At 48.0% G+C, this 23,675-nt stretch overlaps 1 protein-coding gene across 4 annotated transcripts; it reads left to right on the forward strand.

Annotated features, from left to right (window-relative positions):
• The first annotated feature begins 1,284 nt into the window (after positions 1 to 1,284).
• LOC123102977 (transcription factor E2FA) lies at positions 1,285 to 11,655 on the forward strand. 4 transcript variants are annotated; one of them, XM_044524455.1, is made up of 15 exons: positions 1,285 to 1,680; positions 6,093 to 6,218; positions 8,134 to 8,323; positions 8,400 to 8,456; positions 8,556 to 8,641; positions 8,716 to 8,804; positions 8,879 to 8,933; positions 9,060 to 9,112; positions 9,179 to 9,229; positions 9,346 to 9,394; positions 9,485 to 9,550; positions 9,637 to 9,713; positions 9,808 to 10,021; positions 10,895 to 10,961; positions 11,066 to 11,655. In XM_044524455.1, the coding sequence occupies exons 2-15, from the start codon at positions 6,213 to 6,215 to the stop codon at positions 11,182 to 11,184; spliced, it is 1,179 nt and encodes a 392-aa protein (XP_044380390.1). In that variant the 5' UTR covers positions 1,285 to 1,680; positions 6,093 to 6,212; the 3' UTR covers positions 11,185 to 11,655. The 4 variants fall into 4 exon arrangements, with proteins under 4 accessions (XP_044380390.1, XP_044380391.1, XP_044380389.1 ...); XM_044524456.1 differs by having other exon boundaries at positions 6,093 to 6,190; XM_044524454.1 differs by lacking the exons at positions 1,285 to 1,680; positions 6,093 to 6,218 and adding an exon at positions 6,735 to 7,048 and having other exon boundaries at positions 11,069 to 11,655.
• Positions 11,656 to 23,675: the final 12,020 nt, after the last annotated feature.

The following is a 23,675-nucleotide window of genomic DNA, read 5'->3' on the forward strand; positions in this document are numbered from 1 at the left end:
GTCGTGTTCGAGGGCAAACCAGGCCTCCCAGTTGGGAGAGTCGGCAGCATACTCGGGCATTCGCTGTTGCGCCGACGTGAGCTGCGCCCAGCGCCTGCACACTTCCTCGTCGTGCTCCCGCTGTGATCGCGGAACCGCCGGCACCGGGATCTGCTACGGATCGAGGTGCCAGTGGTGCGACAACGTCACGTCAGGGTAAGGCATCGGCTGCTTGTACTCCTAGTGTCACCACGTTTGGTGCACCGGGATGTGCAGATGCTGCCGACCTGAGTGGGAACGCGCCGGTGGTGGGGGAGGAGGGGGAGGAGGAGCACGGGAGGATGAGGCGCCGGGGGTGCCCTTGCCCTTGTCATTGCCGGAGCTGTTGCCGAAGAGGCCCATTGCTAGGGTTTGGGTTGTCGCCGGCGAGGAAGCACAAAGAGGGTGGTGGGGGCCAGATGTGGACGGAAGTGGATGAGGCCGCCCCCTCCCCCGCACGCGTGGGTTAAAAAACAACGCTTCCACTGGCTGACTAGTGGGCCCGGTGACGGTGGTCGTCATAAATTAGATGACGGGCGGTAGTTGCGTGGCCGCCAAGTGGGACCGCAGCGGACATTGAGGGAACGCGCGGCGCGTCTGCTTCGCGTCCCTGCCGATGCATTTCATGCACAATTTTGGGTCAGAAATGGATCCGCGCGAACGCGAATCAGACGGTTTTTCAAAATGGGCGATGCGTTGGGCCGGTGGTTTTGTCCGCAGCGACCCAAACGGACGTGGGAGGACGAAATGGATTGCCCCGTCGGAATTGCTCTTAAGCCCACAAAAAGTATTTGTATTAAGTAGGAGTACGTATTTCTTTTAGGTATACCGATCAGTGATCGGTTGAAGTGTTCTCGTTCCGTGCGCGACCAAAGACTATAAGTTGTGCAGCTCAATTTAAATCGATGGTTGCCTTATGTTGGGTTGGTTAGCGCACTGCTACCTCCAAGAAAACTTGTGCACGAGGTCTCCGGTTCGAAACCACCCCCTTAACTCGCTATTTTGTTGTTTTGGTTTATTCTTTCTTTGTGACACTGACATGCGGGCCCGGTTTCACGTCAGCAACTATAGAAGCACGTTATAACGGCAGGAGATGACGCACCGGCAGAATAGACGAAAATAGACTAAAATGTTCTGTTAGCAAAGTTGTTGTACTATTTTTATGGGGTTTTTTAGTTCTTGTATGAAATTGTTCCCACCGGAACAAGTTTATGTACTAGAAGCGGTATTAACTCTTGGCAAAACGAGAACAACCCAACCGGTAGAAGGGGCCCACTCAGAGGGATAACGCCCCCTCGCACTCACCTGGTCCACGCATTCTGTGGGGCGGCGGGCCAGTTTTCCCCCAAATCCACCACCGTCGCTCTCGGGAATCGCCGGAATAGTGGAAGGCGAAGGGAGAAGGGGAGAAGGGGGGAGGGGAGAAAGAGAGCGACCCCCTGCGACTGCCAAAATGACGACGGGATGAGGGCCGGCTCGCCATACGCGCGCGGCAACCAGCAAGCGGAGGAGGGAGGAGACAGGTGTCGGAGTCCCGGTGACCAGCAAGCGAAGAGCCGAGGGGACAGCGTCGTCTGTGCGCCGCGACCACCTAGCGGGGAGGAGCTAGATCGGGGAAGGTGCCGTCGCCAGGTGGTCGAGGAATCGGGCAGCAAAGTGCCGGTGAGTATCATGCGTTGTTCTACTCAAATCTAGGATTGTATGCGAGAGAGGCGGGGTAGGAGGTTGAAGACGGCTTGTGGGGTTCCAGGTCTTTGGGCGAACCAATGATTTTTGAGCTGGGGTTGATTTACTGCGCGGGATGCAGGGCTGGAATTAGGGATGTAGATGCAAGGGCGTCCAACAATCCCGTATATGCCTCCGTTGAAAAATTATCACGGCGAGCCGCTGAATTAAGTGGCTGAAGAGCACAACACCATACCGAGCAGCGCCAGAACACTTTACATGTCGTCGTGGCTCTTGGCTGGCCGAACGGAAGACGACGAGCAGCTAGTGCACCAGGATGTCCTCAACACCAATCTGGCAGGGTCAGCGAAGCTGCCAGAGGCTAGTTGCACGTTACATGGCACCATAGCGTCACTCGTCATGACATCACCAAGGCATTTAGAATCAGAATGCATGTGTTGATGCGTTAAGGAATCTTGCTAGTGTCGATTTTTTGGATCTTGCTTGTGAACGTTAGCATGTAGCACCAGCCAGAGTTTAGTTTGAATTTTTTTACTTGAAATTAACATGACATTGATAGACTAGAGTTGTCACATCTTGAATGGGGAATGGTGTGCTCGCTTGTTTCAGTGGATCTCATTGGTTAGTTACATGGCGTTCTTCTTTGTTGTCTCTGTTCTAGTAATAAGAACTACAGCGTAACAGAATAGTTGTGAGCTTGCGGCCGTGCAAGGATGACAAGAGGGTGCAACAGGTTAGGCGTGAGAGACCATGGAGCAGCACCACTTAATTGTGAGACGCCTTAAGTGGCTGCGGCAAAACCCATTTAGGGAACGTTTGGATCTCAGGCAAGCGCTCGCCTAGCCTGGCCCAGCAAGGAAGCGGGGCATTTGGTTTCTGGGCGAGCACGCCTCGTTACCAGCGGTTTCCAGCTTTTTTCGCGTTTCATCGAGCGAGCCGATTCGGCTCGCCTCCGCCGGCAAGGCTGGCCCTGCCTAGCGAGGCAATCAGGCGAGGGATCCAAACGTTCCCTTAATTAGCATGCAGCCGAAGCGGCCAGTACCACATTGTCTGGCGGACGCGCCACTTACATCCTAAGCTACAATTTTGGATGATTCGAGCAGAAAGTGTTAAAAACATGCTCAACACAAATAGTTAGTTGCTAGAGATGATGCCATGAGTTGCCCAAAGATCCGCTCTTGAGAGTGTTGGATATTATTTCGTCGAAGACTTGCCCAACGCATAATAGTTAGTTGCTAGAGATGCCGGTGTAAGTTGTCCAGAGATATTTATTACACAACAAATTGACTTAAAAGACTTTTTAAGAGGATTCTAACAGGAACTTCATTTGTGTGGGTGTGCGCTTAATGAGAACGGTTGCCAGCTAGCTATGTCTAGATGGTAATAAAAACCCAAATCCCAAGCGAACTTTTTACTGTCTCGGGCGCACACCCTTCGTGACTGTGGGATCTAAATCATATGATCTCTAGGTGTTCCACGGTCGGGGCACGGGTGTGGTTTGCGAGTCGTCGGACCAGGTGCGATGATATTTGCCTCGCCGGCCGCAGGGGCCTACCACAACACCCACGTCCTCTCTCCACTCCACCCGCGCACACATTTGGAAATCAAAGGAGAGTGGTTGTTCCGTGGCATTTTTGCTCGCTGCTCAAACACGCCGCCACCTCCCCCTCATCCAAATCCACCACCACAATCCCCTCGTCGCCTCGCCCAAATCCACCACCGCTTTGTCATTTTGAGGCACGCTCCACCGGAGGTCCACCGTAGATTGGGAAGGGGGAGAGAAACAACCCGATCCGTGCCCCTACACAAAGAGGGTAGAGGGGTCAGAGCTCCATCCGCGCGCGGTGACCACCAGGCAGAGGCAGAAGGGAGGCGTCTGAGGGCGCCGCTTCTCTGTGCTGTGTCCACAAAGCGAGGGCTCGAACGGGAAGGACACTGCGCGTCTGTGCATCGCGATCTCTAGCGGCGGAGAGCGAGAGCCAGAAGCGCCATCATTAGGGGTTGGGGAATCATGCCTCAAATCGTCGGTAAGCATGTGGTCGCAGCTATGTGGACGGTGGCGAGGCTCACGCGGTGCAGCATCTAACAATAGATCTTCCCTGCTCATCGTTTTGTACAATGGAGCATGATGGATTTTTTGTCAAAGACATGAGTACGAGTTGCCCGGATTTGTGTCGCGAGAAGCACCATCATTAGGGGTTGGAGAATCATGCCTCAAATCGTCGGTAAGAATGTGGTCGCGACTATGTGGACAGTGGCGAGGCTCACGTGGTGCGGCATCTAACAATAGATCTTCCCTGCTCATCGTTTTGTACAATGGAGCATGATGGATTTTTTTGTCAAAGACGTGAGTACGAGTTGCCCGGATTTGTGTCATGGGTTGCCAGAATTGCGGTACGAATTTGCTAGACCGCCTTTACGATGGAGTTGTAGGGCTTTTTAAGAGGAGGGGGGGGGGGGGTGGAGTTGCAAGCGTGTTAGCGCTAGTTGCTCGGATTTGTCGAGTGAGTTGCCAGAGTCTTGCTATGAGATCTTGCCAAATTGTTCTGCTAGTTTGTCGAATCTTGCTACTAGCCACTGCGTTCAACCTTTGCTTACTTTAGAGTACAAAAACTCGCGCACACCAATCATTGTTGGAGATTTTGAGGATTTTACTATGAGGGATTTTTTTATCGGCCAGATCTCGGTAATTGGTTATCCCAGAGTGGAGGATTTGAGGTTTTCTGTGTGTAGCTATTGATCCTAATTAACAAAACTTGCCTACGGGTTGTTGCTTAGTTGCCTGATATGATTCAGAATTTGCCTAATTGGGTGTTAGTTTTGTTACTTAGGATGTGTGATATGGTTCCTTGACTTGCTAGTTGTTTTAAGTTAGTGCACTGGAAGCTTTCATACAAGCGCCAGATTGTATGAAACTCAATCCTAGTGGGTTTTTAGTCTCCAAAAGTTGCCCAACACTCTCTAGGTAGTTGCCTCAAATAACACATGAGTCTTGCTCATCTTTTATTTCCTTCACATTTCATCTAAGCTGCAGGCTAATTTTACACTTGAATTCTGAATATGAACAAATTGTCACTGTATGCTTCATCTTTTACTACTTTTGTTAATGGTTGTTACTCAGGTTGCTTGAATTTTTTTTCAAAACTTGCCCAACACATTGTAGGTAGTTTCCTCAAAATAATCAGATAATGAACAATCCTAGAGTTTTGTCTAATGTTTCTGTTACTTAGTTGCCTGATATGGTTCAGTTTTTTTTGCTTGTGTACTCGCTAAACTCATCAATACCTAGATCAATGAATTATAAATTGATACTACTACTAACTATGTTGCCTACAATCAAAATAACTAATAGATCAAGTCTACATTTTTTGATCCTAAATAACTAATAGATTAATTCCACAGTATTTTGGTTATAGACTTGACTACAATCAAAATCAGAGTTGCCTATAAACAAGCAGGGGACTTGCCTGCTTTTTACCCATTAGAGACCAGAATGCAAGTCAAGCTGTTTTGACATAGGTAGCTCCCCCTAAATGGGTCTTTGGGCTGATATTTTTTTTTGCAGCCCACAAACTGTCTCATCAGATCCTCAAATAGTTGCTTTGCAACTATACACACATTTGCATGTACACAAGTAAAAAGATAGTTGTCTGCTTTTCCCCGTCACAGAATATGCACAATCCCACGAGTTCGATCCAAAAATTGCCTGAGAAACATCACAGTTGCCTACAAGCTACATACGTAATTGCCTGATTTTATCACCCATTAGGAAATAGTTTTTCCTCTGCCTTGTGTTCATCATCACAATTGTTTGCCTGCAATCAAACACACAGTTTGCCTACAAATTACACCGTTTTTGCCTCAATCTATTATGTATCTTGCCGACAAAAACTGATCTTCAAGGACTTTTATTCTGATTTAGTTTTTGGATGCACTTTTTTTAGAGTTTAGTTTTTATTTTACCACAAACCATCAGTTGCCAAAAAAAGCTTTATGTACCTGCCTACATCTCAACACAAGTTGCCCAAAAAAAATCAGAATACCCACAACAACCAAAACAGCTGCTCATGCAACCTACATATCTGCAAACCAAAAACACGAGCCAGCTCAAAAACCCAAAGGGAAAATCAGCAAAAAAACCCTGTTCTCCACTGGCTTCATTTTTCTTCTAATTTTCCCCCAAGTCCATGAGTTGCATGTGTCTCAACTCAAACTTGCATAAAATAACACCCCGAGTTGCTAGTTGAAGTGCCTATACACAGGATGAAGGTTGCTGTTTATTGTAGCGAAACATAAGGCTTGCATGCATGCTTCCTCCTGCTTGTTTCTTTTGTTAATGGATTTTGTGTAAGTTGCCTCCTCTAATGACTTGTGTTTTCTCTGTCCAGAAAAAAAGGTGGAGCTGGAGAGGCCGTTGGGGAGGAGGAAACTTACATTCTAATGCAGGAGGCGCCGGGAGGGAGGTGCTGAGCGGTTATGATCGGGGGTAGGATCCTGCGCCATGTGCGATGGTGGTTAGGACCCTTTCTTTCCTTTTTTGTATGACAGCTGGCAAAGGGTGCGGGACACCACTGCCATATTTAGGTGTGTGCTCTGGAACGCTACCCAGCCAACGTGTGGTGGCTAGTCGCGTCCAAATAAAAGCGCGCGCATCTCTCCACGGAACCCGGGCCCCACACAGTTGGGCCTTTTCCTTGCTTTAATTTTTTTCAACAGAGACGTTTTCCCTGCTGCCACGTTTCACTTTTATCTCCCATGATACATTAGAATCACCAGGCCACATGACGTGTCAAGAATGTGTTCGTTTTCCTGTTGTACCAGTACACCGCTAGTCAGTCTTGTTCGATGCTCACACTTCTCCCAGTGAAGAAGCCAAAGGCTTATTTCATTCGAGTGATCATAAATCGAACACTCGTAAGAAGATGTAAAAAAGAATGACCGCTTACATTTCCCGTCCCAGTCCTCAAAAACAGTACCCCCATCATCTGTCCGAGGCCATAACTTTCATCCTCCACTACCGAAACCACGATTTTCCCTCCCTTCCTCCCCCCTCCACCCCTTCCTTTCCCTCGTTTTCTCCCCCTCTGCCGCCAAAAATCCTCAGATCCAAACCCTAAGCGCCCCGCCCCGCGCCCGGCCCGATCCATCCGTCGCGCCGCGCCGCGCCGCGCCTCGGATCACCATGGCGGCCGCCGCCGGCGGGACCAGCAGCGAGGGCGCGGCGCGCGTGCTGCTGCAGCGTTACCAGCCGTTCGGGTCGCCGCCTGGCGAGTACCACCATTTCGGCCCGGCCGACGGCGGCGGCACCGCCGAGATGACGGAGGCCGTCGTCCTCAGGACGCCAGTGAGTTGGGGTGGGCTTGTCAAGGAGCTTTCTCGATAGATTCACTGTTTCGGTTCTTCAGTTGGACGCTTCTTAGGACGCAACCGGTCCCGCTCGCCACGAGGGGAGCTCATCTGAGCCGCCGCAGTAGATCGAGCGTAGCAATGCTGGAGCATGTCACTGTAGATTTGGGAACGGCCAAGCTGGGGTGGAGGGGAATGGTTGTCTTTGGATGTGTTGGAGGCGAAATTGCTGAATTTTTGCTACCCGGTGGGTTGTGGCGCAGTCCAACAAAGCATTTATTTACGATGCGTTCCGCTATTTCTAGAAGAGTGTCTAAGATGGAATCTGAACGAACTAAATACTATGTGGAAATCGGTACGATTTTATGGGAAGGCCCATGTTTCTTAACTTGATTTCTACCTAGTCACACTTTCATATGCGCCATCCTCCTACAAAGCATATAATGTTCCCCGCTGCTCTCAATTGGCGACTTACTCCATTCTGCTCCTTGCAACTTATAGTGGCTCAAGCTATTAGATTGTGTGACATGTTGTGCTGGCTTGAAAACCCCAAAGCTAAGACATTCTCCACAACTCTCATAATTGAAGTGCAGACTATGTTATGAGTTTCATCTTTTAGCTAAATTCCCCACACTGTGTGAAAACAGGCAGAACATTTTAATTTACTGAAAGAGCTACAGAGATAATATACACTTAACAAAAACACTTTCTTCTTACTGAAAAAACCCGTTACTGTTTCATGACAGTTGTTATGACTTGTCTATTTATTCGGAGTCTTTTTTAATTTATTGATTAACAAGTGCAAATCCAGGCTATAAAACTATCAAATCATATTCCACTAACTTCCCTAGGATCCATTACTAACAGTACACTTATAATTTCGTTCCAGAACCCTATTCGCTTATGGCTCTCTTCCCCCTTGGCCGATTCTCTTGAACCTTACATGCTTTATCGACGCCGCATTCTTGTAGTAGCTGCAGAAAGCTTGGAGAACACCTGTTAACCAACATTCAGTTTTCATTAACGCTTTTGATGCAATGCGTGCTTTTCTCATAAATCTAATAACAATGTTTCATTTTGTAGTTAAAGCGGAAACACAACAGAGAAGACAATGAGGTAGCTGAATCAAATGATTGGATGATGAGCCCTGGATATGCTAATGCAGCAAACAGTCCAATTCCTACACTACCTTCGGGAAAAGGTTCTAAAATGTCCGCCAAGCCTAAAGCTGCAAAAGGCCAGAAATCTTGTCCTCAGACCCCTTTGTTTTCCGGTGAGTGATGTGGATTCAGTCAGCCATGAATCATATTCATCTTTGACCAAGTCGCTCATGTTAATACTATTTCTAGGTTCTCCGGGCAATCCAGCTACTCCTGTTGGTGGCTGCCGTTATGATAGCTCCCTAGGTTAGATGGAACATTCAATTTTGGACTATTGTTTTTCTGGACTGGTATTTTATCAGTAGCTTGTTAGCTGATCATCATTTATTGATGTTGTCCATTTAGGGTTATTGACAAAAAAGTTCCTGAACTTGCTAAAGGGTGCACCTGGTGGCATGGTTGATTTGAATAATGCTGCAGAAACGCTAGAGGTTGGTAGTTTGCTTCTCTTGTTTCAAGAGATCCTTTCTAGTGTTAGTCATGTAAATGTGCTGCCTTTGTGCAGGTACAAAAAAGACGTATATATGACATTACTAATGTCCTCGAAGGGATAGGGCTGATAGAAAAGAAGCTTAAGAACAACATTCGTTGGAAGTAAGTTATCCTGTGTCCATATCTATTACTTGTATTTTGTGGTCATCACTTACATTATGTATGCTCTTTTGCAGAGGAATCGATGACTCTCGACCAGGTGAAGTTAGCGATGATATGTCCATTTTACAGGTATCATGCTTTGTGCCGTTTTAGTTATGACAAATGTTGCTTCACATGCAACATGATTTGTGGACAAGGAGATTCTTTAGTTCCTCAGCTCTCAAAATTATGATTCTTTATATCTGTCATCTGCAGGGAGATATTGAAGCCCTCACACTGCAAGAGCATAGCTTAGACGGACAAATAAGGTTGGCGACGAGTTACTTAAGTTCCTGATGTTATTATTCTTTCACTAACTTGATTGTTTCTTGCAGTGAAATGCGAGACAAGTTAAGAGAGCTCACTGAAGATGAAAATAACCAAAAGTAAGTGACCCCCCTTTCCTCCCTAAAAGAGTATTTATGTTCGTCGTATAGTTACTTAAGACATTTAGGACTTCAATGCAAGTCTATAATCTATTCTTTCACCTCGTTTCCCACAGATGGCTGTATGTCACAGAAGATGATATCAAGTCTTTGCCATGCTTTCAGGTACCTTTTGATCTCTAGCAATACTTGTTAAATGACTGGCATCATCTCTATAAATCAAGTAAATTAAAAGTACTGTGCTTTAATTTGCAGAATCAGACACTAATCGCAATAAAAGCACCTCATGGTACAACGCTTGAAGTCCCAGATCCTGATGAGGTGAGTATTAACAATATGTTTGTCACCTTTAGGACTTAGATGAATACTACATTTTGTTAATGACGGCATCTTCGGTTCCCATGCAGGTGAATGATTATCCTCAAAGGAGATATAGGATTGTTCTAAGAAGCACTATGGGTCCGATAGATGTGTACCTAGTTAGGTATATGCCCATTCAACATCCCTAGCATCAAAACTTCAGAATCTAGAGCTCTAACTTGATGCGAATATTAATATCATTATCTATTTCTTTTAAGTCAATTTGAGGAGATGAGTGGCATGGAGACTCCTCCAAGGCCTGCACAAACAATAAGCATGGATTATCTAGAGAATCCTAGGACACCACTCGCTACAGGATCTAACAAAGATGTGGAGATGGAGAATGTTCAACAAGGGCTGATAATGCCCCCTGACGCTCCTACTACACAGGATATTGGAGGGATGATGAAGATTGTCCCTTCTGAACTTGATGTAAGTTCACTTCCATGCAATAAATTTTTGCAGCATATTTATCTAAAAGTAAATTTGGCCACAACCTATTCTAACTACAGTAATACGTGTTTGCACCAAATGCTCAACTTCACTACTTCCTCTTCACTATGTCATTCTTGTCCTATACAATTAGCTCTGGTATTTTCTGTTCTGCTTAGTGTTTTGTAAGTCCTGCTACTTATTCTTTCATTCTACCACCTGTTCTTTGATAATTGTAAGATTAACCCTGAAAAACTGATAAACTGCGAGATTCAATTGCACATGGAGAGAGGAGCATCTCGTGACCAATATTAGGAATACCCAAATTAGTTCTAAAGAAAGTAAAGAATGCACTTTTATCTGCTATGGATGCATCTTTTATATCACAGTTGAGCTCATTTGGAAATAGGATGGCAGTTTTGCCCATGGGTATGGGTACCCTAACTGAAAACAGTGGGCATGGGTGAAACTTTGCACCCATGGGTAATGGGTATCCATACCTGTAAAATATATGGGTAGAGCATGGGTATAAAATTGCACCCATGTGTAACCCAATGGATACCCCGGAGGTCACGCCAGTGCTAGACTACCCATCATCACTTGAATTATAGACTCATTTCCCGACCTTACTTTGAATGCAAATGCTATATACTGTACCCACTGGATACTCATTGGGTATAGGATACCCGATAGTTATAGGCATGGGTGCCAATTTGTGCCCCATGGGTATTGAAGTGAGTGGGTATAGAAGGTTTATGTGGGTATGGCTTTGGGCAGAAGGAGGTTGTACCCACCCATACCCTACTATTGCCATCGTTAGCTAAAATTTCCTGCATAAGCACTACATAAAACAAGAACCATTTTTTTGTGCAGACTGATGCGGATTACTGGCTCTTATCAGACACAGGGGTTAGCATTACTGACATGTGGAAGACAGCACGTATCCTTTTTCTAACAGTCTATATAACCTGTGATGTGCTTATGCTGTAGTATAGCATACCATGTTATGATGTGAAACCATTGGACTCCTTAACTCGAATACAGCAGATGTGGAGTGGGAAGGAATCGACATCAACGCGGAGGATTTCTTGGAAGTTGGCACACCTCGGCAGCAAGATCAGCCGCCCTCTGAAATGGTGGATCACCCCTCGTGCATTAGCTGAAGAAGACCTGAAGCATGGTGGCAAGTACCATTCATATACGTGGGAAGAATTCTTTGTTTCTTGCTCCGGGTTATCAATGGCCAATCAATTCAGAACAGAGACCCGAGAGCGAATGTTCCAGGGGGGTTGCTGTGATGTACATACAGATGGCAACCTAGTGCCATGTCAGTAGCTCTCTGGGTCAAGCTTCTATGCCAATAGCCAACGACCTGATCATTTTCAGATCTACTGACAACCTGGTCATTTTCAGGTTTGTAGCTTGTATGCTGCATGTTGTACCTCAACAACATTAGGACTGTAGTAGAAACATGTACAGGGCAGCAAGCTCCGTGACTTAATTATTTCAAGTAGCACTGAAAACATAGACTAGAAGCTAATGCAGTTGTAACACAAACCGTCAGCATTCGATGACATCTGCCTATCGTGTTTGCCTAGTGTCAAATTGAAATGCAGAGATGTTTTTTTCCCCAATTCAGATAGAGCCTTATTAGCTAGCAATAACTGGACAATAAAGCCTGGAGATTTTCATCGAACCAAACACTTGCAGGTGTTTCTTTTGAAAATGGCTCTCATTCCCTTCTTCTGTGGGTGATGGGGAGGGGACCCTAGCCGCTGGTAGCCCTCTGTCCCTCCTTGCTGCCGGCAGAGAGTGTGGGCATCTTGCCTCCTAAGGTTCCTTTGGCAATGGCTCCTGGGGTATTAGGCGGTGTGGTACGCAGCCACATGGTGGGGTGCACCGCGGCGGCTATGGCGGTAGATTGAGGCTCGATTGGATCTGGCGGATGGCGGCCCGGGTCGGTGGTTGGGGCAGTCCATGGCCTCGTGTGTCATGAAGTCGTTGGGCATATACAGATCTTCGATCTCGGTCTATTCTCCAAATAGCGAAGCCCCTGCCTGGCACGCCAACTGACGGAGCGGAAGGTTGTTAGTACTAGAACCGAGCCCGCACGCATAGTTTACCTAGGTTTAAGCCTTCGATGAGGACTAATACCCTACATCATGTTTTATGTTTGTATTCATGACGGATATACCTCGTGCGAGGGATTACATGCTACTGGGAGTCTAGGTCTACCTGAGAGCCCTGTAGCCGTTCTCTTATATGCACAATAGGGGCTAGGTTTTTACAAAGAGGGAGATCCAATCTTGTCCGCTGGCATCTTAAACTGGGGTCCAAGATGATCCTTAGGCATCTATCTGATTCCCCGGGCTTTCTTCTGTTGCCGGCTCCTTGTTGGGCCTTCTGGGCTCCCTTGTAGGCTTGCTGTCGGGCTCCTTGTGGAGAAGCCACCCTCGATGCATTGCACCATGACATATTGCCCTATGTGACTATGTCTGTTCTCCCTCTCTCTGTGAAAGAAACATGTCGACGTACCTGAGTGGGGATAACAAACCATCCGCGTGGCTGGGTCGTGCGAGGGTCGCGCGCGCGCATGCCACCAACTTATTGTCGCGACCCTGGTCGGATGGAACTATCGCGTTTGTAATTGCCTTTTATATTTACCAACGACGATAAGTTCCATTACTCATATATCTTAGCGGTCATTATGTAGTAATAGTTAGCAACACTGGTCAGTTCAGATCCGTTCTATTATTCAAGGTGTCTAAGCATGAATATGTGACAATTCTGGTAACCACCCCTTGATCACGACAACAATTTGCTGAATAGACAAGAGGGCAAACGTAATATCAGGGTCAGATTGGATAGGGTTGTTGCCAATGGGGATTTCATGCAGATTTTTGACGATTGCACAGTAGAGAACATCATCACCACCACTTCGGATCATTATGCCATTTTGGTGACAATAGCGAGAAGAGATGAAAAGGTCCGCAATGAACCAATCCAACAGTCCTTCAAGTTTGAAGCAGCATGGATGAGAGCCTCTGATTATGATCATATGATTGAGGAATATTGGAAGGTGCACAAAGGAGGCATTACTTCTATAGATAACACATGGTCTGCTCTTAATAAATTGTCATGCAGCTTGCAAGAGTGGAGCAGAGTCTCTTTTGGCTCAATTAAAAAGGAGATAAGGAAACTAGAGAAAAGGCTAACTAGTATCCGTAGAAATAATATTGTGTGCAACAACTCAGACGAAGAAAGAAATATAGAGAAGAGACTGAGTGAGTTGTTTGAAAGAGAAGAGATCATGGCTAGACAACGGTCTAAGGGTAGAATGGCTCCGTAATACCTCTTTCTTCCATGCTCGAGCTTCAGCAAGAAGAAGAAATAACATAATCAAATTTCTTCGTAAAGTTGATGGATCTAGATGTGAAGACTCTGAGGGCATCAAAGACATGGTATATGATTTCTATACCTCACTTTTCACCTCTGAACCCTCAGTTTCAATTGATGCAGTACTTGAAGCTATACCAAAGAAAGTTACTGAACAAATGAATGAAGCCCTATGTCGAGAGTACACAAATGATGAAATCAAGGCTGCTCTTTTCCAAATGGGACCTACTAAGGCCCTAGGGCCTGATGGTTTCCCGACACTCTTTTATCAAAAACATTGGGACCTACTGGAAGAAGACATATGTGCTGCTGTAAAAGGATTTCTTATGGGCCATGACATTCCAGAAGGTTTCTGCGACTCGGAAAAAGAAGAATCAGGGGAGTTGAAAGGTATTCGCAATGGGAAAACATGCCCTTCTATTTCACATCTCCTATTTGCTGATGACAGCGTGTTCTTCATCAGGGAGACGATAAAAGTGTTAATGCGCTTAAATCTGTATTACATATCTATTGTGATGGTTCTGGGCAGAGAATCAACATGCAAAAGTCGTCCATATTCTTTGGCCCTCACTGTGAGGAATTAGTGAAAGATAGAATAAAACAAAATGTTGGGATACAAGATGATAAACTGCAGGACACTTATCTTGGCATGCCGATGTGGGTGGGACGTTCCCCATCGAATAGCTTTAACTTTCTCACTGGTCGGCTTTGGAAACAACTAAATGGTTGGAGTGATCGGCCTCTATCCAGGGCTGGGAAAGAAGTCCTCTTAAAAGCAGTAGCTCAAGCGATTCTCACATATGTGATGAGCTGCTTTCAGATTCCCATGGGAGTGTGCAACAAATTGAAGAAGCCTATATGCAACTTCTGGTGGGGAATGGAAAATGGGAAGAAGAAGGTTCATTGGAGATCATGGGATTGGTTATCCACCCCAAAATATTTGGGAGGCATGGGCTTTCGTGACATGACAATCTTTAACCAAGCTATGCTCGGAAAACAAGGTTGGCGCCTACTAACGGAGCCTCAGTCGCTGTGTGCACGGGTGATGAAGGGACGCTACTTGCCAGACGGGGATTTCTGGCCGGCTCGGTGCCCAAGATCATCATCATATACCTGGCGTAGTATTATGCATGGTAAAAAACTCTTGCAGCAAGGTATCATGTGGAGAGTTGGGAACGGAAAGACCATTAAAATCCTTAGAGATACTTGGATACCGTAGGTGACTCCTGGCACTTTAAATACTTCTCATGCATTTTCTGACAACCAAACGGTTAATGCTCTAATGGAGGAGAATGGGAAACATTGGAACACAAATTCAGTAAGAGAATTCTTCTCTGAAGAAATATCAAAGAAGATCCTCAGCATTCCCATAAGCTCTGAAGGCTGCAATGATTTTCCCTCTTGGCCGTACACAAAAAATGGGATATACTCTGTCAGGTCTGCTTACAATCTAGCCAGATCACAATTGTTCTGGAAAACTCAAAGTTTTGACGGCAAGGGAGCATCTTCAAAACAAAGAATTATGGAGATAGCCTGGAAGAAATTATGGGCGATCAACTGCCCAAACAAAATGAAGGTTGTATTATGGAGGATATCCCACAACTGTCTACCCACGGGAACTCAACTCCAGGTGCGGTCGATTCCAACAAGGTATGGCTGCTATTTTTGTAACCGCATGGAGAATGTTGAACATTGTTTTCTTCACTGCGAATATGTTAAAGAAATTTGGAAGGACCTAAAAAAGGAGTATGGTATCTGCCTGAATCTAAAAAACTTTTCTCATATCAGGCAATGGGTGTTGGATTGGATATCTGAAGCCTCGGAGATCCACTCCATGATATTTGCAGTAGCTTTATGGCACATTTGGGACAATAGGAATTCGTGCCGAAATGGTGAGGCCTTACCTCATCCCCTGCGTGTTTCCGGACAGATTAAAGCTTACATTGATTTTATCTTGTTGAACAATGTCAGATCTGAAGGCGTCAGTAGGCGTGAGGCCTTGAAGTCAGTCAAGAAATGGACTCCGCCACCAGAGGGACTAATGTTGATCAACGTAGACGCTGCGATCTTCTCCAGTACTTCAAATGTTGGGTATGGTGTTATCATGCGTAATCATCTAGGGGTTATGCAGGCTGCTTGTCGAGGCTCTGTTGATCATGTGCAATGTCCTGAAGTTGCTGAAGCAGTAGCCATTCTCCAGGCGCTCAAGCTTGCCGAAAGCATAGGAGTTCAGTCATTTCAAATTGCGTCTGATTGTCTCTCACTTGTTAATAAGCTGCAACAGCAGGGGCAGGATAGGACTTCGACAGGTGCCATTGTTCATGATATTAAACTGAGAGCCAAAAAGTTTGTATCATGTACCTTTAAGTATGTTAGTCGAGTATGTAATGAGGCAGCCCATGTTCTGGCCAGGTCGGCAGAACATGACCATGGATCCTCTTGGTTAGATGAGCCTCCTGAGATTATCAGGGCAATTATGTGTACTGAACAATTAAGGAATGAATGAGAGGCTGCTGCCCATTGTCTCAAAAAACAACAGTTTGCTCGGACTGCATGCACTTAGGCACAACCTTACGTATGGCTGGCCGCTCGCTGCACACCCAGGCGCGCGGCGCATTTACCTGGCCTTTGCCTTCTTGGTAATCGCCAGTCGCCACTGCGCGTCCTCGCCGACTCACGCACATGTGCGGCTTTCCTGGGTCGTCTATATTTCCCGTTTTGTTTAATTTAACCACATGTGCCGTTTAGATGGAAATGTAAGATGAATATGCATTGCTACATCCTCCTCAGCCCCGGCGGACGACCCAGTGCCCGAATTCTTTGAAGGAGCCAAGAAGCAGCTGACCCCGCCCAAGCGGCCTGACGCCATGGCTTCGGGGCTTGATGAGGTGATCGCGACCAAGTTGAACAAGCCGCTCAGCTTCACTAAGGAAGATGGCGCCAGCGGGCGTCTCTGGACATGGGGCCGGCGCTGTCCCTGGCATGCCACACCCCCACCACCATGACCTCACACGCGCTCCAGCTGGGGCGTGACCAGGCAGGTGACCGAGCTGCAGCTTGGAGGAGACGGAGGAAGAGGGGTGCCCCGACCACCAGCCCTCCCTTTCTTCACCAGCGTGCCTACTTCGGTGGTCAACAAGCCTCCAGCCAGAGACAAAGCTCCCCCAAGACCAGAGCGATCATTGTTCCTGTCAGGGCCAGCGCTCGTCAAGCAAGTAACCCGTCGACGGTGCCCCACGCGCAAAGGGCCACTTTCCGCCTCGTGCATGGCCTCGGGATCCTGGGACCGAAGGAGAAGATGACGGTGGCTGCGGCAGAGGCGCTCATCCGCCGTTTTGACGAGCCTCTGACGGACGATGACATCGCAGCGATCGCGCGGCTGACCCGCGTGGAGGCCCATGCCCTCAAGGCAGCTGCTGGCCTGCTAGGCCCTGATGGAGAGGCCTCCGGCCGCCCAGTTTCCCCATGTTAGTTCACTACTGTAGTCGACGACGACCAGCCATGGGCTGGGTGAAGTTAGCTTGTAGTATGTCAGCCTTAGGGCTCGCGAGTTGTAGCAGTAGTTGGGCACGGTTGCTAGCTGTTTGCCGGCGGGGTTTTGGGCCTATTGGTGGCCGCCGGCAACCCCCGGATGGAGGGATTGTGTACCTGTCTTTGTTTTCAGTAAATCATAGTCGTCGTCCATGCCTGGCTCGTTCCATGGCCTGCCCCAAGAGGATAAACCAGGTTCCAAATGAGTAGCACAAACTGCTTGATCATGAGCTGGAATGTCCGGGGCCTAAACAACCTCGTCCGGTGCTCTGTAGTACACGACACTGCAAACACGCATCACCTCGCCATTCTTTGCATTTAGGAGACCAAACTAGAAGAGTGGACGGCCGCGATCGCTAGGGAAATAGGGGGGGGGGCAAAGACTTGACGACTGCATCGTCTTGCTAGCAAATGGCACAAGAGGAGGCGCTGCCATCTTCTGGGATTCGACCTCAGTCTGCGTCCAGTCTCATGCGATTGGCGAGTTCTCCATCACGGCCAAAGTGTCAATCCTCTCCCCAGGGTCTGGTTTTTGGCTGACAACGGTCTATGGTCCATGTGAGGGGGCGCGAAAAGATAGTTTCTTGGCAGAATTAGTGAGAATCGCCCCTCCTCAAGGCAAGCCCTGGCTCCCCAATGGAGATTTCAACATTATCTACGAGGCCCGCGACAAGAACAATAGCAACATAAATAGGAGGATCATGGGAAAATTTAGGGCGGCAATCGACGCCGGTGGTCTGCGAGAGATTAAATGCAAAAATAGACGTTTCACATGGAGTAGCGAACGCGAGGGCCCAACTCTTGCGAGCATAGATAAGTTCTTCTGCACGGTGGAATGGGAGGGCATGTTCCTAGATTTCATGCTGCACACGACATCCACCTCGTGCTCGGATCACTGCCCGCTGCTCCTCGCGGCAGCTGCAGCCCCTTGCCAGGTGCCGCATTTTCGTTTTGAATCTTTCTGGCCAAGGTTTCCTCGTTTTCACGAGACTGTAGAGAGAGCATGGCAGCGTCCCGCCCCAACCATTTGTGCTTTTGCTCGCCTGAACATCAAGATGCATTGGGTGGCTAGAGACCTAAAATCTGGAGTAGATCGCTGTTTAGTGACGCAAAACTACAACAACAACTTGCCATGATGGGTTTTCTCCGCATGGACATTGCACAAGAATGTCAGCCCCTCATAGAGGGAGAATTCCATCTGCGAAAACTTCTGAAGCTGCGTATCCTAGGGCTAGCGGCAGTGGGAAGGGCTTTGAAGCGCCAGGCGTCTAGGATAACCTGGCTGCGAGCGGGCGATGCCCAAACGACTTTCTTCCAGGCCAAGATCAATGCCAGGCACATGAAAAGTTTAATGCACTCGCTGCAAGGACCGGCTGGAGTTGCCACAACACATGATGCAAAATAGGAACTAGTCCACAACCACTTCGACCGATCTTTATGAACTAGACAGGGCCGAGCCAGCACAATAGATTGGAGCTACATCGACATGCCAAGGGTACAAGGTGGCGGGCTCGACAACCCTTTCACTGAGCAGGAAGTGTGGCAAGCAATCAAGCAATCGCCGGCGGAAAAATCCCCTGGCCCAGACGGCTTCTCCGACGTTTTCTTCAGAACCTGTTGGCAAACCCTAAAAGGGGATATCATGGTGGCCTTCCACCAGTTCTACCATCTCGTTGGGGGCAATTTCCAGATGCTCAACACAGCTGTCATAGTTCTCCTTCCAAAGAAAGACGACGCAACCACAATCACAGACTATAGGCCCATTAGTCTGATACACACCATAGCCAAATTGATCTCGAAAGTGCTCTCCCTCCGTTTAGCAACGGTGATCCAAAACTTGATCTCCCAGGCGCAGACGGCGTTCCTTCGAACCAAATGCATCCATGACAGTTTCCTCTACGTGTAAAACTGCGTCAAGTCCCTTCATGCAAAGAAGACGCCGACCCTGCTCCTCAAGTTAGACATCTCAAAGGCTTTCAATAATGTTTCTTGGGAATATCTGCTAGAGCTGCTTCAACAACTAGGTTTTAGCTCGCGATGGCGAGACTGGATTGCTCTCCTCCTCTCCACCTCCTCGTAGACCTTCCTTCTCAATGGCACTTCGGGGCCAAGGATTAGACATTGCAAAGGGCTGCGGCAGGGTGACCCTCTCTTGTCGCTCTTATTTATCCTGGCCATCGACCCTCTACATAGAGTGCTGAAGGCGGCGGTAGAGCAAGACCCAATTGCACCATTGCCAGGCCGTGAGATCAAGCTCAGAGTCAGCCTCTAAACGGACGACGCGGTCATCTTCGCAAACCCGGACCGACATGAAATAGACACCATCATGGAGATCCTAAGTGAGTTCGGAAACGCCACGGGCCTGCATGTCAACCCGGCAAAATCAACAACACCGACCAGGTGCGAGAACATTGATCTCTCTGAGATCCTTGGTAGTTTTGGCGGATCCATTACCTTCTTCCTCATAAAATATTTAGGCCTTCCCTTGATGACTACGCGGCTTAGGATAGTGCATCTGCAATTCCTCATCGATAGAATTAGGGCCAAACTAGCGGGATGGAAGGGCCGGCTTCTCCCTTTTGCCAACAGAAGAGTGCTGGTCCGAAGCGTGCTTAGCCCGATGCCCACTTTCGCTCTTTCAGTACCGCGGGTGCCACAAAAGTTGCTCAAGGAGATTGACAAGTGCAGGAGAAGATTCCTTTGCAAGCAAGAGGAGGAGATAACAGGGGCCAACTGCAAGGTTAACTGGCCAACGGTGTGTGCCCCAATAGAGAGGGAGGGGGGGGGGCTCGAAATCCTTGACCTGCAAAGTTTCAGCCGAGCCCTCTGACTCTGATGGCTATGGATTGCATGGAAGGACCCGGACAGACCATGGGTAGGCACGCCACCGCCATGCGATGAAGATGACATAGCATTATTTGCTGCAGCAACAACGGTTACAGTCGGTGATGGCAAGACAACAATTTTCTGAAAATCAACTTGGCTAGGACCCAAAACCCTTGCTCAGAGCTACCCAAAACTGTTCCACCACTCCCGGCGCAAGAACAGGACAGTCTATGAAGCGCTACACAACTCCACTTGGATCAGAGACCTAGAGCATGGTGATGTCAACCAGCTATTGCCGGACTTCATGCGTCTCCACTGGAGAATTAGAGAGGAAAACATCATACCAAATGGAGATGAAAGGGACCAAATACGCTAGAACCTGGAGGCGAAGGGGGAATACACATCAAACTCTGCTTACAAAATGCATTTCCAGGGCCGGCACCTATCGTATTTTGTTAGCATCATATGGAAGACTTGGGCTCTAGGGAAGATCAAGATGTTCATATGGCTGCTAATGTAGAACCGAGTTTGGTCCAATGACAGACTCCAACGCCGGGGCTGGCCGAACTAATACTTCTGCCAACTCTGCCACAAGAGTCTTGAAACGAGCAAGCACACCTTTTGGGAATGCCCCACGGCATGGAGCGTGTGGCAACAGGTGGCATCATGGCGCGGCTGCTCCGCCTTCACGCTGTAGGACGAGTGGCGCCAGAAACGGCCGTTGCTGATCATCAGAGAAATCACCAACAAGGCAGCACCAAGGGCGAGGAAAGGAGCAAAAACTATACTGCTGGTAGCATGCTGGGAGATTTGGCGCGAACGGAATAGAAGCACTTTCCAAAACAAGACCGCCTCCACCACTGACATTGTGAGGGAAATAAGAAACTCAATGGAGCTATGGAGACTCGCCGGAGCAAAATGTATTGAGAGCCCCTTCGGGGAACCGCTATGAGATTATCGACTTTTAGGTGTTATTTTTCATGTTCTTTTCTTTTCATCCTTGGTCTCTGACCACCCGACACCCCTTTTTGTTATCACCTTGTGTCCCTGCTATGAATCAATGAAATAGCCAGCAATTGCTGGACATTTTCAAAAAAATATATGTATTGTTATTTGCCAATCGATAGTAAGGCCAACCGCAATCCACACGATAGATGCCCCGAACCATCGAAACAGTAACACTCCACCTAAATCACATAGTTGGCAACACTAGTTTCTTAGACTCGACCTATAATTAAAGGCATCTAAGTATGAATACACCACAAAAATGGTTACAACCCCTTGATCATAGCAACCATTTGCTCGCACTGGCTGCACTTAGACACAACCCTCTTCCGAGCCACCGATCTTTATCGTGCATGGATCCGGACCCGGGTCCTCGCCTCGCTTCGATGCAACGTCTCATGTACCTGGTGTGACGCCCCCGACTTAATCATGCACCAATCATACACACAAATGCGCACGATCAGGATCAAAGACTCACGGGAAGATATCACAACACAACTCTAGACACAAATTAAAGTCATACAGCTTTATATTACAAGTCAGGGCCACAAAGGCTCGAAGACATAAGTCAGTGGAAGAAACAACATCTAAGTACAGACATAAGATAACATGTTTGCCTTAAGAAGGCCGAGCAAAACAGTATCTAGATTGAAAAGGCGCAGGCCTCCTGCCTGGGAGCCTCCTAAATACTTTTGGTCGTCGGTGATCTCCAGATAGAAGTAGGTGGTCTCCGCGTAGTAGTAGGCGCCGTCGGGGTAGTAGTAGTCGTTGGCGGGATCAACTGGCTCCTGGGCTTCGTCATCTGATTGCAGCAATTGGGTAAAGGGGAAAATGGTAGCAAAACAACCGTGAGTACTCATTGAAAGTACTCGCAAGACTTACATCAGATCTATACTAAGTATGCATCAATATCAATGGGAAGGGGCTGTATCTGTGGACTATACTATAGAAATGCTAGAATAGAAGGGAATACTTAGCCTAACGAAGACTAGCCTCTTGCATCGTCTTGTAGCAACAGAAGAGAGTAGAGTAACATATCATATAGTAATAAGTATAGTTTAGTAACACTCAGAAATCCTTCCTCTACTCCCTATGAGAAAGCGATCCCGGAGCCGTCATATCCATTTAGTGTCACAAGTATTCAGTTCTAGTTGTAGTAGACCGGGATACAACACTGAGCATCCGTTACTGTGGAGACGACTATTCGAATAGATAAACTTCCCTGCAGGGGTGCACCAACTTACCCAACATGATCGATTAACTCCGGTCGGACACACTTTTCCTGGTCATGCCTAGCCTCGGCTGATTGACAAACCATAGTCCTACTTAGGCTCGACTGAGAGGCCAACATGCCGATCTACATCCTAAATGCGAAGGGGTCATGGGCCAATCGTCCTTTGCAATCCTACGCATTACGAACGCAGCCTGGAGCAGACCCACCCCCTTATACAAGCGCATGTGGTTACCGTCCAACCAGGCGCGCACCGCTTAACTGCTAACGTCTGAGATCTTTTGGAAGAATCATACAACGCCGAGTTCCCATACTTATTCCCGCGTGGTGGTCAGTGCGAAAAGGCCAGAGGCCTACTCAGATCACATATCCAAACCCGTTAGTGTCTTGGGAGTGCGCGGAGACGATCGGTGATCCTGCCGCTCCGTCTCCCGGACTTACGACAAGGGCCAGGCCCATCCCTCTCTAGGGCGGTCTGCCTTCCCGGTCGCTGAGGGAGTCCTAGATTAGGGGGTCTCCGGACAGCCGGACTATATCCTTTAGCCGGACTATCGGACTATGAAGATACAAGATTGAAGACTTCGTCCCGTGTCCGGATGGGACTCTACTTGGCATGGAAGGCAAGCTAGGAAATACAGATATGTATATCTCCTCGTTTGTAACCGACCTTGTGTAACCCTAGCCCCCTCCGATGTCTATATAAACCGGAGGGGTTTTAGTCCATAGGACAACAGACAATCATACCATAGGCTAGCTTCTAGGGTTTAGCCTCCTTGATCTCGTGGTAGATCAACTCTTGTAATACTCATATCATCAAGAACAATCAAGCAGGACATAGGGTATTACCTCCATCAAGAGGGCCCGAACCTGGGTAAACATCGTGTCCCCTGCCTCCTATTACCATCCGCCTTAGACGCACAGTTCGGGACCCCCTACCCGAGATCCCCCGGTTTTGACACCGACATTGGTGCTTTCATTGAGAGTTCCACTGTGTCGTCATCATAAGAAGGATGGATCGCCTCGTTCTCAAGGACAACATCACCTCTGGGGGAGCCCTGGCTGTAGGCCAAACTCTCCGACTAGGCGGCTTCGTCATGACCGCCCACTCGGCCGCGGCGCCGACGATGACTTCTCGGGTCATCGAAAATAGCCTTCACATCGGCTCGAAATTTGCCGAGCTGATGGATCCGATGGAGCTCTCCTCTTTGAACGAGCTCTTGGATCGCATCGCCGCTCTGGGAGTCACTACGGACTACGATCGGATTGGGCTTAAACCCGACCAAAGGGAGGTTAACTCTCCGCCGGTCACCCATCAGATAGCGGTGGTGGAGGAGCAATGCAGCGATTCTCCCTCTATCCTGAGGACGAACTATGTCCGGATTCCCGAGCTCCCCAAGCTGGATACTCGCTCACGGGAGGACACCGCCCTAACCCTGAATCCAGAATCAGGCCGCATAGCGAACCCACAGGGCAACATCCCGGAGCACGAATTTCCAAGATCAGAAACTCCCCTGCCCCGGGACCACAGATTGGGTCAAGGTCTAGACTTAAATCCACCCACCCACCCAGATACAAACGATCTTTCCCACATTAGGCAAGCGCCCCAAGAGACAGTACATCACTATTGGGCCAGATTCCTCCTTGTAATGAACAAGGTTAAGGACT

This window comes from Triticum aestivum, chromosome 5A, assembly GCF_018294505.1.
Source record: "Triticum aestivum cultivar Chinese Spring chromosome 5A, IWGSC CS RefSeq v2.1, whole genome shotgun sequence".
Lineage (NCBI taxonomy): Eukaryota > Viridiplantae > Streptophyta > Magnoliopsida > Poales > Poaceae > Triticum > Triticum aestivum.